General features: G+C 52.2%; 1 protein-coding gene across 5 annotated transcripts; it reads right to left on the bottom strand.

Annotated features, from left to right (window-relative positions):
- Positions 1-6924: 6924 nt before the first annotated feature.
- Positions 6925-14902, bottom strand: SLC35C1 (solute carrier family 35 member C1). Of its 5 annotated transcripts, none has more exons than XM_032840696.1 (3): positions 14886-14902; positions 12515-13041; positions 6925-8785 (listed from the first exon to the last, which is right to left on the bottom strand). In XM_032840696.1, the coding sequence occupies exons 2-3, from the start codon at positions 13008-13010 to the stop codon at positions 8226-8228; spliced, it is 1056 nt and encodes a 351-aa protein (XP_032696587.1). In that variant the 5' UTR covers positions 13011-13041; positions 14886-14902; the 3' UTR covers positions 6925-8225. The 5 variants fall into 5 exon arrangements, with proteins under 5 accessions (XP_032696587.1, XP_032696584.1, XP_032696585.1 ...); XM_032840693.1 differs by lacking the exon at positions 14886-14902 and adding an exon at positions 14706-14761; XM_032840694.1 differs by lacking the exon at positions 14886-14902 and adding an exon at positions 14393-14432 and having other exon boundaries at positions 12515-13043.
- Between the last annotated feature and the right edge of the window lie 400 nt (positions 14903-15302).

The following is a 15302-nucleotide window of genomic DNA, read 5'->3' as shown; positions in this document are numbered from 1 at the left end:
TTGTGGTGGGGGCAGGGCGAGAGTGAGGGCTGTGTCTGGGGACGCAGCTTTCCCACCTGACTAGTGCTGTGAGAGGCAAGCAGGGTCAGGAGGGCTGAGAGCCACGCTTGACCTTGTCATTGGCTTGGGCACGTCTTTGGACCCTTACCGGCCTCAGTTTTCTTCTCTAGCAGCTAAATTTCACATAGGTTGACTTTTTAAATCATCACGTTATCTCTTCAATTAAAACAGCTTTCTCTTTCCTATGAGGAAAAGCTCAGAGAGGTTAAGTGATTTAGCTCAACCCACACAACTAGTGTTTTATTCGATTCATCTTTTAACCCCCAGGTCTAATCTCCTTTTATCCTTATTTTTTTTTTCCTTTTTATCTTTAGATGGAAGGTAGAAGCCATGGTTTTATGGTTGAGAGACAGACTGCCTGGGTTTGAATCCTAGTTCTGTTGAGTATTAGCAACGTGACCTCAGACAAATTGCTTAACCTCTCTGTGCCTCAGTTTTTCCTCATCTGTGTGATGGGAGATGATAACTGGACCCACACAGAGTTGTTATGAGGATTAAATAAATTAATATGTGTAAAAACACTTTCAGCAGTGCCTGACACTTAGTAAAATTTATTTAAGTATTACTGAATTAATAAGATAGCTCCCCTGCCAATCAGAGCTCAAGCATGTAAAAAAACAAACAAACTCCACTCTAGATCAGGACCAGGACAACCGTGTTCCACTTTGGGCTCAGCCACTAATTTGTTCTGTGCCCTCAGGGACCTCCTTTAAACTTTCTGAGCCTTAGTTTCCTTAGCTACAAAATGAGGAGCTTGGACAAGTTCATCGATGAGCAGCATTTTTTTTTTTAAAAACATCAAAACTGTTTTGATCACATCTTCTTATCTATTTCCATCTATTGAGGAGAATATTTCAGTGTAGAAGATGCTGCCTGGGCTGCTGTCCCAGCACCTGTGGATTCCCCCCCGGGGGCCCCATAGCAATGGTCTGGATAATGTATGTGACTTTACCCGACCCAGTCATACCAGGAATTGTGGAAGCGGACCCCAAAGGGAGACTGAGTCATATTACGGGTAGCGTTCAGGCAGAAAGATCATGAATTCCTGCTTAGGTAGCTGTCGGGTTCTGGTTCCTGTGGTTTTTTTTTTTTTTTTTTTGAGGTTTTATTTATTATTTGAGAGAGAGAGACAGAGAGTGAGGAGGAGAGGGAGAGGGCAAAGCGGGCTGAGCAGGGAGCCTGATGTAGGGTTCAATCCCAGGACCCTGGGATCATGACCTGAGCCAACCAGGGCACCCCATGGTTCCTATCGTTTCTCAGGCTTGGCCTATCTTGAATTCCTGAAATTCAAATATCACCTCTCCCCCATTTACTTAGGCTGCCCTACCAGTTATTTATTGCTACATAATCAATCACCCCATAATTTAGAGGCTTAAAATACCAATTTCTTGTTTCTCTAGATTCTTCAGTTAGACTAGGTGGCTCTTTGGCTGGGTGGCCCTTAGGCTGACCTTAGGGTCACTCGTGTGGCTGTATTCACCTGGTGAGTAGGCAGGGCTGTTGGCTGGGGTGCCTTAGTTCTCTTCCCTGGGACCTTCCCATATGGCTAGCTTAGGCCTCCCGAGGGTGGTCTCCGGATTGCCAGGGACAAAAACAGAAGTCTAGTCAAAGCCTGGCCTCCAGAGCCCCCAAATACTGCTTTTCCTGTATTCTTTTGGTCAGAGCAGTCACAAGTTCGGCCCTGATTTGAGGACTCAATGGACCCCAACTCTTTTTAAAAAAAAAAAAATTTATTTATTTATTTGACACAGAGAGAGAGAGAGATCACAAGTAGGCAGAGAGGCAGGCAGAGAGTGGAAACCAGGCTCCCCGCTTAGCAGAGAGCCCAATGCGGGCCTCGATCCCAGGACCCCGAGATCACGACCTGAGCCGAAGGCAGCGGCTTAACCCACTGAGCCATCCAGGCGCCCTCAATGGACCCCAACTCTTGATAGGAGATGCAGTGTGTGCATTGTGGGTGGGAGGAATAAAAGGTGCTGGGTGTGCAGACAAAAACCATAACTAGCTGCAGTGGATTTCTTAGTTGCAGACAAAAGAAATGTAAGTAATATATCTTATGATTTACATATTCCCACCTAGAGCACTCTGATTTCATTTCTCACCACCTCTCAGCCACTGGGGCCTTGCCTTCACTCACACCAACCGCACTCCCACCCCAGGGCCTTTGCACTTGCTGATCCCTCTGGACCCCAGATCTTCTTCTGACTGCTCCTTTGTTACTTTTAGATCTTTACTTATATCTTTACTCAGAAAGGTCTTTTCTGATCTCTGAACTAGTCCCACCCCTGACATTGCCAGTGCCCTAATTAGACCTTATCTTCTTCATGGCACCTACTCTCTATTATTTATTTTTTGCCTTTTTGTTTACTATTGTTCTTTTCTCAGCAAGCTCCAAGAGTGCCAGCCCCATGGTCTGTCTGGATCTCTGACATATGCCTGGCTCATGGTAAGTACTCAGTTACTGAAAGAATGAATTTTATGCTTTTTAGACATTATACTATTAATATGCAAAAAGTTGTGATGAGAGGCAGCTTAAATGACATGACAGATGATTCCAGGAGGTGATGCAGGAGCTCACACCAAGGCTGGATAATCTCAATGACTCTCACCCTTTCCAGTTCTGCTAGTCCATGGCTATAAGCAGTATTCAAAGTGCTTTCAAGATCTAAAGGTGAGATATAAACACCTAGTTATTACGACTGAGAGTGCGCTGGGCAGTTCTGTGAAGGACGGGGCATGGGTGTTCATTATACCTGTGATCGAATGGGGTTCCTCACTGAGCTGCAGGAATAAACACGTGTGTGTCATCTGTATTCCCTACACCTCATAGGTTACCAAGGGACTGTTGTCAATGGACAGCTGTAAGAAGGGCTGTGTGGTGGTAATGCGTATCCCCAGTGGTCTTGGACTCTCCTCCCATGGAAAGTGGGGACTCTGTCTCCTACCCTTGGATCTGAGTGGCCTTGTAATTGTTTTAACCAATAGTGAAAGGCAGAAGTGCCATGACATGACTTCCAAGGCTGGATCAGAAAAAGCCAGCTAACATCTTACCTACTCTTCTTGGACCATGAGCTCTGGTGGAAGCCAGTAACCAGTAAGGGTCACACCACCCTGAGACCACCACACTGGAGAGGACATGTGCAGATCAATACCTAAGTGAGATAGGTTGTTTCTTTGGTGCTTTCCGCTTCCCAGAAACTTCTAGAGTACTAATGCCCCACATTCTACTTGACATTCCCCACTGGATGATGTCTTGTTCCCACCAACCATCTGACCTCTTGGACTTAACATGCCCCCAAATAAACTTCTGGTCCCAAGCCCACCTCTAACCCTTCGTCTTCCCTGTCTAATAAATGGAACCTGCTTTCCCAGTTCTGTAAGCCAGGGTCTGGGCATTGTTCTTGAATTCTTCCTTTATTCAAGAATTCTCCCTTGAATTTCTCATCTCCACATCCAATCCCTCTGAAAGGTCTATTGGTTTTACCTCCAAAACGCATCTCAAACTTGTCCTCTCCCCTTCCCTAGGGCCACCACCCTGGCCTAGGCCAGCATCATCATCATCCCTGGCCACCACTGCAGCCTCCCAACTGGTCACCCTGAGTCCTTGACTGTGCCTTTGCAGCCCTTGCCTTTTGTGCCCATCCATTCTCTTCATAACAGCCAGAGGAATTTGTTATTTTTAAGGTTTTATTTGTTTGTTTAGCATTTTCTTGCTTTTTAAATTTTAATTCCAGTGTAGTTAGCATACAGTGTTACAGTAGTTTCCGGTGTACAATATACTGATTCAACAATTCTATTTATTGCTCTGCACTCATCACGATATGCGTCCTCTCTAACCCCCTTCACCGATTTCTCCCATTCTCCCAGCTGGGATTGCCTTAAAATGTAAATCGAGTCATGGCGCCCCCAGTGGTTGCCCATGGTACTGAGAATAAATGTAACATCACCGTGGTCAGTATCCTGCTCTCTGGCCGGAGCTTGGCCTCTGACTCCTCTCTTTCTACTCCTCCCCTGGGTGAGTAGAACCAAAAGGAACCAGTGTTTCCCAGTAATTTCAGGAAGTTGCTAAATCTGCTTCTACCGCTTTTCCCATGTCCGGGATTTTGTCTTCCTTTCCCTGTGAGGAGGAACCCAGTGGGAATGACTAGTTGGGTTCCCTAGCTCTGTTCGAGCTACCCTGGCCTTCACTCTGGTCTTTGACCACACCCAGCTCTTTGCCCTCCTCAGGGCCTTTGCATGGGCTGTAAGCTCTGCCTGAACACCATTTCTCTAGTCCTTCGTATGGCTGGCTCCTTCTTGTCATTTGAGTCTGGGGTTAAAAGTTGTGCTCACAGAGGCACCTGGATGGCCCCGTCAGTTACAGAGGCTGAGTCTTGGTTTCTGCTTAGGTCATGATCTCAGGGACTCATGAGATCTAGCCCAGCATCAGGCTCATGAGATCTAGTCCAGCATCAGGCTCCTCGCTCAGCATGGAGTCTGCTTAAAACTCTCTCTCCCTCTCCCTCTGCCCCTCCCCACTGCTCTCACTCTCTCTCAAATAAATAAATAAATCTTAAAAAAAAAAAAGAAAAAAAGAATTGTGTTCATTGAGAGGCCTTCTCTGATTATTCTATCTAGAAGACTTTCCTCTCTGATAGTCTCCATTTTGGCTCTTTGTTTGTTTGTCTTCTCCTTTGTTCTTACCGCACTGCATGGATCTGATTATTTATAATGTCTTTGTTGCTGCTTGTCTCCCTAGCGCATGGGGCATGATTAGCACTCAGTAAAGAGGTGGCACCTGGTTGATGTTGATAATAGGGTTAAAAAAAAGAAACCAATATCCCTGCCAACTTTCCCCGGGGTGGCAGGGAAGCCTCAGGAGGCATGCCTTTAGTTCTGCCCAGTTCAGGGGAAAGCCGAAAGGGCTCAGGATCTCTGGGGTCTCTTCCAAGCACATAGCTAAGATTTTTTTTTTTTAAGATTATGTTTATTTTTCAGAGAGAGAGAGAGAGAGAGAGAGCACAAGAGGGGGAGCAGCAGGAAGAAGGAGAAATAAGCTCCCCGCTGAGCAAGGAGTCCCTTGTGGGGCTCAAGCCCAGGACCCTGGTATCATGACCTGATCCAAAGTCAGACGCTTAGCCAACTGAGTCATCCAGACATCCCACTAAGATGGATCTTTAAGAAAGTTATGGATTTGGGGGGGTTTGAGAGATATCAGTCAGTTGACATCTTTTGGCAGCTGTAACAATTCAGAGCTGATTCCAAATGAACAAGAAAACCCACAATAGCGGATTCGTTCTCCTCTCTCCTTGGGCATAAAATCTTTAGGAAAGGTTTGAATTTCAGTTCAGGTATAGTTTTTGACCTCAGTTTCTGCTTCTCCTTTTTTAAAAAAGATTTTTATTTATTTGAAGGAGAGCACGTGTGAGAGAGAGAGAGAGAGAGAGAGAGATCACCAGCAAGGGCGAAGGATTAAGGGAGAAGTAGACTCCCCGCTGAGCAGGGGACAACCTCTTCCCCACCCCCGCCGGATGTAGGACTTGATCCCAGGACCCTGAGATCATGACCTGAGCTCAAGGCAGACGTTTAAGTGACTGGGACACCCAGGCACCCTCTGCTTCTTGTTTTTAAAACTATTACCTTAACCTTACTTGTTGTTACTGGAAAATTTTGGATGACGTCACAGTGAACCCTCTTTGTAAACGGTCACTTTCCTTTCCAGGGTGTCCCAATCGACCTCTCCAGGATAAGGATCTCCCTCCACTAGCGCAGTGTACACCTGGACTTTGGGAAAAGCCCCCAGGCCTCTGGAGCCCAATCGCAAAGTCTAGGCTTGGTGGTATGGGCACTGAACGACACCTCGAATGACATCCAGCACCCATGAGGACCTGCACTTGTCAAGGGGCTGCTGTACCTCCTTGGGGCACTTAGGAGGCACTGGAACAGATGTTGAGGACATTTATAAGTCCATTATTATTTTTTTTTTAGGTAGTGACAGTAGTCTTGCTATCCAACCCATCCTCCTTAGCTCTCCTTGGCCTTGAGTCTGCAAGACCCTTATGAGCATTAATAGCCAGTTAAAGCCTTTGCAATTAGTGGTCTAATCGGCTCATTAGACCATATGGCCTTGATCAAGGCACTCTGGGGAGATCATTGGATCATCATGGCAGCCTCGAACTGTTGGGTGGGGCTACCTCAGGCCACACACCGCAGAGGCAGTATGAGACAGTCCTTGGCAGTGTGACAGACTCTTCAGCAAGCCATGTTCCTTTTCCAGATGGTGTCACCTGCCTGACTTGGGTGGTTGGTAAGCAGGTCCCAGGTAACAAGCGCATTCCCCTTGGTTGATTGCAAGGGCAATCACGCAGCCCTGCCAGCCACACTGGTTGTTTTGTGGTGGTCTCAGCCCGTCAACAGGCCATGTGGCCATGGGACTGGCCCCTGCGGTTCTTGTGATTACAAGACACCCTTCAGCAGTAACCATCAGAAACTTCGCAAAAATAAAGGTTTATTACTTACAGGATCTGGAAACCACACAGCACACCTGGGGCCACACAGCGAGGTGGTGGGGGTGTGGGGACAGGGAGAGAGAATGAGAGAGCACACGCAGGCCTGGGGTTCTGCTTTTATTGGGGGGTCAAGGGTTTTGTGGGCTCCCTCTTTATTGGTGAGTTCGAAACATAGGAGTGGAAATTTAAAGCGAAGGAGGAGAAAAAACAAACAAGTGGCCCAAATGATCAGTTACTGAAATCAACCAATATCTTAAAAACCAAGGGGCCTCTGATGGGGAAGGCGGCCTGGCTCTGTCTTGTGCAGTGGCTGGCGATCTCTGATTGTGGCTGCTTCAGCCCTCAGAGCTAAGTCAGGCACTTGCTTTGCAGAAAAGACCCCAGTGGTGGGGGGTTTACACTACAGTGTCTTACTCCCGTTTCCATTCAGGGCATCAGGCCTTACTCACTTCCTTAGAAACCACCTTGAGTTAGAAGCCCGCCCTCCCCAACCTTTCCCCCATGATGACTAAAAACATGAGGGCATTATCCCAAGGAGATGGAACAGAGTGCAACAGAAAGGACAGGGACTGTGAAGGCCGGCATGAGGTCACGGGGCAGGGGTGAGAGGAGGAGAAGCTTCTTTCAGCCCTAACCTCAGGGAACAAACAAGGTAGTTTATCTCCTTCATCAGAGCCAGGTTGCAACCCCTGCACAGGGATCAGGATCTGGGGATGGCAAAGCACCGCCGGGGAGCGGGGGTGGGGCGGGGCTCAGAGCCAGGACCCTTGCTCTAGCAGCCCCCTTGGGGATGCAGCTCTGAGAAGGCCAAGCTGGGAGGTCTTACCTGGGCCAGGTGCCCCTCCGGAGGGGAGGAAGGACACTTCCTTGTGTCAGGGATTGGGGTGGTTGTTAATGGCCCTGCTTAACCTCTTCAAGCTGTGTGGCTCCCCTGTGTCCAAAAGCTGGGAACACAGGGTACAGATGGTGGGAAAAGGGCGCTTTCCCATGAGGTACCTCATTCCCAGGCCTATTCCCAGCAGGCCCTGGGGGGCCCAGGGCTGGGGTCGGGGACAAATGATCCTCTGTGCCCTTCCATGGGGCCTGCTGGGCTGGACGCAGAGAAGAGGGAACACTTGTCAGTTTCCTCCCTCAGCCCTGTCCACACTTTCCTATAGAAGGCAGCTGATTGGTGGGATCAAAACTTCACTCCTTGTCTTGGGACTCAGATAGATGAGGTTTCCCCAATCCCTTTAGTTGGTCTGTGGTGGGGTCCCACCCCCATCTCCCCTGGGTGCAAGTGAAGACTTACTGCTGTCCCTAAATGGTTGTGGCCTGTCCCCAACTCCAAAGGTCACGTGGAGGTAGAAAGCCCTGGAAGGGGGACAGGAAGGGGTGCTGCCTCCCTGAAAGTGAGGGTTCTTCCAGAGAACCCAAGTGGCCATTCCCATGGGGTCCCATCCTCCCTAGAGGAGGACAAAACCCAGAAACAGGGCATGAGGTTGAGATAGGTTTGGCCACTTTCTGACATCCCTTGACAACACTGGTTTCATTTTAACCATCAGACTGCGATCGGGTTTGTAAACAATACCCCCTCCAGACCCCCTTCTCAGGGTCCAGAGAGATGTCTTCATGGCCATTTGGGCCCTACCCTGGGCCCTTTCCCTGACTGGGCCATCCCCAGGTTCCTGGAGCAGCTCACACCCCCATGCTGCTCTTCTCCTCCTCTTTGGGGCTGGGCTCCTCCTGAATCTTCTTCATCTCCCAGCCCCGGACCCAGGTGTAGGCAGAGGAGCCCCCCAGCACCATCATGTTGCTGGTCCACCAGAGGAAGCTCTTGGTCTCCTCGTAGTAGAGCACCGCCAGCACCGTCTGGGCACAGGCTTTGGCTGTGCCGGACACGTTATGGGTCAGAGGGCTGGTGAACTTGATCTGTAGACCAGTCACGTAGCCGATGGCAAAGCCGAACAGGCCACCCAGGGTCATCATGCCCCAGAAGTGAGTGCTGCCCAGCTGGGAAAAGTCGCGGAGGGCCTGCAGCTCCCCCAGCAGCAGGAGGAGGGGCAGGAAGAGGACGCAGGCATTGACATTGTTGTAGAAGGTCAGGCGCCAGATGCTGCCATCCACGGCCGGGAGCACCTTCTTGGTGTAGATGGCATTGAGCGAGACACAGAGGCTGGCCAGCACGCCGAAGAGGGTGCCCGTCCAAGACAGGGTACCCTCTGCTCCCTCCTGGTCCACACCAAGCCAGAAGCCACCTGCAGGTGGGAGAGGAGAGGGTCAAGGGGGATGAGGACAGGGAGGAAGAAGGACAGAGAATTTTGCCACTGGAGTTCACAGAGTGTAATGCAGTCCTCACCCTCCCATCGCTCCCATCCCTCCCTGCCCTGTCTGCAACAGAGGCGTCCAAACGCTCAAATACATGCAAAGCACCATACGAGGGCTGGGAAGTGGCCCAGGACACGAACGCTTTCTCAGGAGCTTCCATTCTAGCGGAGCGGGAAGACATTAAAACGATTCATTTCCCAATTATTTCTTTAGTTACAATTGTAATGAGGGCCATAAAACAGTGCAGTGTGCTCTGAACCCATAATCCACGACTGTGCTGGCTTGAGGCATCTGGAAAGTTACATTGGAAATGAGCTCCAAAGGGTTGAGCGCTTCGTGGTTAAGGTGACTTGGGGCAAGTGACTTCAGGTCCCAGAGACTCGGTTTCCTTGTCTGTAGAATGGGAGCCTGTAATGAGTTTGAGTCACTTGTGGCCTGAGGTCTTTGGGGACAGTCCACTCTTTTGGACACTCGGTCTGTGTTACCTCCTGCTCACAGAGCCTCCATGGCTCCCCATTGACCCCCAAGACTGCACTCTTCCACCTGGCACACTGGCCTTCCTGGACCTTTGCCTGTCTCTGTCCCATGATTGTCCCAAGTTGTCTCTCTCATCTTCCTGCCTCTCACACTGGGACCCAGTGTCCTTGTTTGTGTCCTGCACCAGAAACGCCTTCGTCCTTCTTTCTGGGGGATTCTACTCAAGCGTCAAGGTCAAAGCCACCCCTCCAGGGAGTAAGTCTTTCTTAATACCAGACCTCCCTTTGGCCTCTTCCTGCCTGGGCTTCCCTGCCAAGACCCCTTGCCTGTCCTGAGCTGTTAGGCGTCTGCCCTTGGGGACGACTATACCATCTCTCTAGCGAGACCCCACCTTCTGGGGAGGCAGGGGCTGAATCCTGGTGTCAGAGAGATTTGGGCTCTAATCGGGTTCTGCCGTTGAGAGGCTGGGTGGCCTAAGGAAAGTTGGCTAAAGTTTTCTAAGCTCCCATTTCCTTCATCTGGAGAGACCTGGGTCATTTTCTTGACCCCCTCCTCCAACCAAACTACTTCCCACTTGAAATCAGAATGATCTTCCTAAAGTACAGATAGATCTGCTTAAAACCCTTCCTCGCCTACTACCCTCAGGAAACCTTCCAGACTCACTTAACTTGGCCAGCCTCCTGTCTGGGGAGTCCCACTCTGGCCCAAACAGGAAGAAATGCATGGGTACTTTTTCCTGTCTAGAACATTCTCTCCTCACTTCTTCCTTATAACCATCTAGTACTTCCTCCAGAACGCCTGCTTGGATTACCCCATTCCCGATGCCATCCTCCTTTCCACCCCCACCAGGTTCTCTTCTACACCCCAATCACAGCCTCACCCCTGCAGCAGAACTCAAGGCCAGGCATCACCACCATGCCCGTCCACCTTTGCCAGATTCGTATCCCCAAAGTTTGGCATGATCTCTGGCATGTGCCCGGCTGTCAGTTAGTGTTTGTTGACTGACTGAGTGACCACAGGAATGGAGGTTGTTCCGGAGGTGGCTTTGAGGGCTGAAGGAGATCAGGCGTCTACTACAGTGTAGGCCCTCATGTGCGGTACTCTCTTTCTTGGCAAACAGTATCTGTACACCTGCTCCAGGGGTGTGGAGGGTTGCCCAGGGTACCCTCCGTCCTTCTGCTCGCTACTTTCCGAGTCCAGGAGGGACACCCACAAGTTTCTGCATCCTAGAGGGGCTCGCACCCAGAAGGAGCTCTGAAAACTACTATGAAAGGAGCAAGGGCCTAGGAATAGTCACTGGAAACCCAACTTAAGAGGGAGCCCAGCTGAGAGGGGGCCGGGTCTGGGGCCCGCAGGGAGCACCAGCTGCCCCAGCTCGGCCCCATCGGTATGACCAGCGAATATGACCTTTCTTAGGAGCTATCACATCATCAGCTACTTTGATTACTTTTAGGACCTGGGCCCAGTTTCCCTAGCGACTTCACCTTTCTGTATGCAAATTTCCTTCCCATCCCAGATTCCCCACACCCCATACCCCACCTCCTGTGGTCCATAGGGCTCAACTGGAGATTCCTGGGGCATTTGGCTAAATGAGGCCTGGAACTCTGCATCAGCTCTGGAGGGACCGGCTTTGCGGAGCGAGTGGGAGTGCAGGCAGCTGATAATCTGCTAGGGGCCTCAGCAGCTCCTTCTGCTCTAACCTCAGCCTTCTCCCCTCTCCCATCTTGGGGCTGGACAGAGGAGTCTGAGACCCAGCAGCTGCTCAATGAGGGTGACATTTTCTAGGACGGGTGGCAGGGGAGGGGCCCTTGGCCTGGGACTCTGAGATGCCAGCAAAGAATATGTAGGTCAATCAACACAAACTTTACAGCACCAGGAAAAACACGTTCGAAGAAAAGGCCACATTCCTGGGTGACAGAGCACTGGGTGGATTCTGAGGGAAGTGGGTGCTCCTTTACCCAGAATGCTGCAAAAAACCATTCTGTGATCATGGAAATATTCTACCATCTGTGCCGTCCAATACAGTAGCCACTGGCCACATGAGGCTACTGGGCACTTGAAATGTGGCTACAGAATCAGGTTATAACACCTGCAACTAAAGAACTGAATTTTATTTAATTATTTATTTATATTTTAAAAAATATTTTTATTTATTTATTTGACAGAGATCACAAGTAGGCAGAGAGGCAGGCAGAGAGTGAGAGGGAAGCAGGCTCCCCGCTGAGCAGACAGCCCGATGCGGAGCTTGATCCCAGGACCCTGAGATCATGACCTGAGCAGAGGCTTAACCCGCTGAGCTACCCTGGTGCCTCCATGAAGAACTGAATTTTAAAAGTGTCACTGCATTTGAATGAACTTTGAAATAGACACACGTGGTCAGTGGCTAGTGTGCTGGCTAGTGCAGCTGCAATCCTAGGGCACAAGAACAGAGCATAGGGGTTAAAAACATAGGCCTCGGAGTCTGGCCAATCCAGGTTTATGCCCCTACCTGGCTACTTCCTTGCTGTATGGCCTTGGACAAGTAACTTAACCTCTCTGAGCTTCAGTTTCCTTGTTGGTCTGGAGTTGATGAGGGTGATGTTACTACTGAGGGAACCTCTGGGGAACACAGGAGATGCTTTGTGGGAATGATCAGCACAATGTCCCCATCGATAATTCTTCCTTTCTCAGGGCCAAGTGTCAAAAGACAGCTAAGACCTTTAAAAGCTTATTGTTTTCTACTCTCTTAGCCATTACTACAAGCCTGCAAGGTCAGAGGGTGATGGTATATTTCGTGCAAGATGTATTCTCCTCTGGAAATAGCACTGGATGGGGGGAGGTCAGGGCACTTGGACCCTTGAGAAGCAACACAGTGGTCAAGCATAGGGAGCCAGACTGCTTGAGGTCAAATCCCAGCTCTGCCGCTTATTAGCTGTGTGATCTTCAACAGATTACTCGACTTCTCTCTACCTTGGTTTTTTCCCCCACTCTGTGCGATGTAGATTATAATCCCATCTCGTTATGAGGGGCCCACGCTGGGCCCCTAAGTTGCTGGGCGACCTCAGGAAGCTTATTCTCTCTGGGCCCCAGGCTCTTCCTCACATGACTCTGGGCAAGGGAACCGGGACAGATAAAGTCCAAAGATGCTTGGCAGGGTTGCTCTTTGGGGTTTTGGTGCCCCGTGGCCCTGGTTGGCTACTCACCGATGATGACCCCGCAGGTGAGCAAGGCATAGAAGGAGGTGGTCTGCTTGAGCAGCAAGTAGGAAAGCAGCACGTTGAAGACGGTGGTAAGTGAGCGGCCCACGTTGTAGAAGGCCACCCCGACGTACTTGAGGCACAGGTTGTTGAATGTGATCATGCCGATGAAGACCACGGACAGGGGCAGGACGCTGCGGGCCACCCTGAGGTCCAGGCGCAGGGAGGGAAAGTCCAAGGTGCCGGGGCAAAGCGTGGCCAGGGTGCTGAGGCTCTTGCACAGCACCGTGGTCACCAGGCACTGGTAGAAGGTGACGAAGATGGGGGTGTCCAGCTGTAGGGAAGGGCTGTCCAGCAGGTACTTGTTAAGGAACACCATGGAGATAGAGGTGGCCCAGTAGAGTGACACCACCAGGGCGATCTGCAGTGCCCGCAGCAGGAAGGGCTTCTCCTTGCTGGCCTCTGCCTCGCCCGAGGGGTCGGAGGTCCCCATCAGTGCCATGTGCAGGATCCGGGACCGCTTCAGAGGGGCCCTGTTCATGATAGCAGAGGAACTGGGTCACCCTACCGCCAGAACTAGCGTACTGGGCAGTCCACTCCTGCCTGCTATCTGCCAGCCACAGCCCTCAACTGTCACATGGGGGGTGGCCTAGAGGCCTCCCCATCCAGAGGTTCTGTTTTGGGGGGCCCCACAACCTGCTCCCACTCTGAGGGGGCGCATGAGACAAGACACGGGGAGGGGTGAGGAATGGGCTAGGTTAGAAGACTTGTCAGGAGAGAAGGGCCTCGTGCCTGGTAGGGATGAGTCTCAGGAAGAAAGGAGGGGAGAGGGAAGGAAGAAGGGGAGGAGGAGGAAGGCAGGGCGAAGGTGCTGAAGAAGGGCGGAGGACAGCCTGGGGGAGAGAGGGAGTCTTGGGCTTCTGCAGGGAGAAAGGGGAGGCATGCAGGAAGCTGAATGGAAGGAGGGCGTGCGGGGGCGTTGGGAAAGAGGGGTGCAGGGAAGGTCAGAGGTGCTCAGGGAGGGGTCTGAAGGACGCAGGAGGAGGCCGGGCCGGCCCAAGCCCGCAGCGGGAAGCCCTCCGGAGCCCGAGCTCCGGTTCAGCAGCGGAGCCTCCGGACGTCCGAGGCCGCGCTCCCCCGCGAGGCGGGCCCAGGACTCATTTCCTGACACGCCCCCGACCCCTCCTTAAAGGGCCCGCACGCCTGGCGTCACCCTTAAAGCCACAGCCCGCGAGAATCAGCCTTCAGAGTCAGGCTTGCGTGTGGGCCCCCAACCGCCTCTCTGTTCTTGCGCGCTCCTAGCTCGGGGATGGTGGGGGACGATCGGCCTCCGCAGAAGGTTCCTATAGGTGCTTGAGCTTCGGCCACCTTCCTGAAAGCCCTCCCCCAACCCCAGCTCCGTCTCCACCAGAAGCTAACCCCGGACTCCGCTCACCTGCAGGTCCGCCGCCCCCTCCCCCATCCTGGGCCCGACCGCACCCCCAGAGCCTTGGCAGCGCCTCGCGTCCCTGGGCGCCTAGACAACCCCTACCGGCCCCCCATCCCTCTATTAGCCCTAGCTCACTCTCCCTTGTCGCGTTCCATTCCTTTCCCTTACTTTCACTTCCCCCATCCCTCTTCCAAACCTGAGGACCGCCCCCCACCAACCCCGTGGCGCTCCCGGAGGCCGAAGGACACAATACCCCTTCAGGACTTACTTCAATCAGTCTGCGCGATCTCTCCGCCCCTCCCCCCCAAATCTGAGAACAGCCATATGCGAGCCTCGAGGCAACACACCCCCCGGCTCCATCCTCCTACAAAAAACCCTTTCTTCAAGAGGGGCCCAGCCGCTAGCTCGGGCCCCAGGGCTGGCGTTCCCGGGCCTCCGTGGGGACCCGGCGCTCACCTCTAAGGCACTGGCCTCCCGCCCCCGCTGCCGAGCGCTGCACCTGCAGCGCCACACCTGCAGCACCGCGCCTAGGGCGCTCCCGCAGGAGAAGACTTCCTGCTCCCCGCCCCGGGCGCGGGCGCCCAGCCAACCTCCCCCGCCTGCTCCCCATGTGGGCCCCGCAGGTGGCGGCGGGACGACCCGGGCCCCAGCCTGACCTTGGCCCCGGGCTGTCCAGCCAGTCGTGGGAGCACGGGTCCTTCTTTTTCTAAGGCCACCCGAGGCCCAGTACCCTTGCCGGGCCCGCCCGGGATACCCCACTCCAATTACCGCCGCTTCCACGTCCCGGGACCCGGCTTCATCCCTGGCCTGCCGCGCGCCCCGCGCCCCGCCTGCGCTTACCGGAGAGCGCGCGGGAACCGCTTCCTGCTCGTAGTAAGCGGAGGGTTCTCTGCCCTCCTCCAGGAACCGGGCCTGGGAAGTCTGCACCAGCCCGGGTGGGTCACTCACCAGGCATCCTGGAGGGCCGACTTCACCCTGGTTCTTCCTCTAGCACCAGCGTTGGGCGGCTCACCTCTGAGTTCTCTTTGTTGTAAAAAGGAGGGGGCTGGCAGGACAATTCCAGGGGGTTCCAACGTCCTTGCTACTCTGGCTGGTTTGGTTGAAAGTAGGGACTACCATCTGTTCGTAGTATTTCAAACACCATTTAATTAGTACCATTTAATTTACAGGTGAGATGTCTTAGATCTGCTTTAAAATACTCAGAATACTCACCAAAGAGCGAGAGCAAGAGCGAAAGAGACGTGGATAAATAAGTAAAACAAGACAGGCAAAATGTCGATAATTTTATAAGAGTCATTTTACTTTTGTGTACATTTGAAAATTTCCATAAGAGGATAAAACCTATGGGGTACATTTAAAGTCTCA

The sequence above is a fragment of the Lontra canadensis genome, unplaced genomic scaffold (assembly GCF_010015895.1).
Source record: "Lontra canadensis isolate GAN:19392208 unplaced genomic scaffold, GSC_riverotter_1.0 scaffold115, whole genome shotgun sequence".
NCBI classification, from domain to species: Eukaryota; Metazoa; Chordata; class Mammalia; order Carnivora; family Mustelidae; genus Lontra; species Lontra canadensis.
This window is presented reverse-complemented; position numbering and strand designations above follow the sequence as displayed.

Bases quoted from the DNA above. Each gene is read 5' to 3' on its own strand.
- SLC35C1 (XM_032840693.1), bottom strand. From the start codon at position 14,737: ATGAAGCCGGGTCCCGGGACGTGGAAGCGGCG. The intron at 13,042-14,705 runs GTAATTGGAGTG...TATCATGAACAG, and splicing joins CCCGGGACGTGGAAGCGGCG to GGCCCCTCTGAAGCGGTCCC. The intron at 8,786-12,514 runs GTGAGTAGCCAA...TCCCACCTGCAG, and splicing joins CACCTGCGGGGTCATCATCG to GTGGCTTCTGGCTTGGTGTG.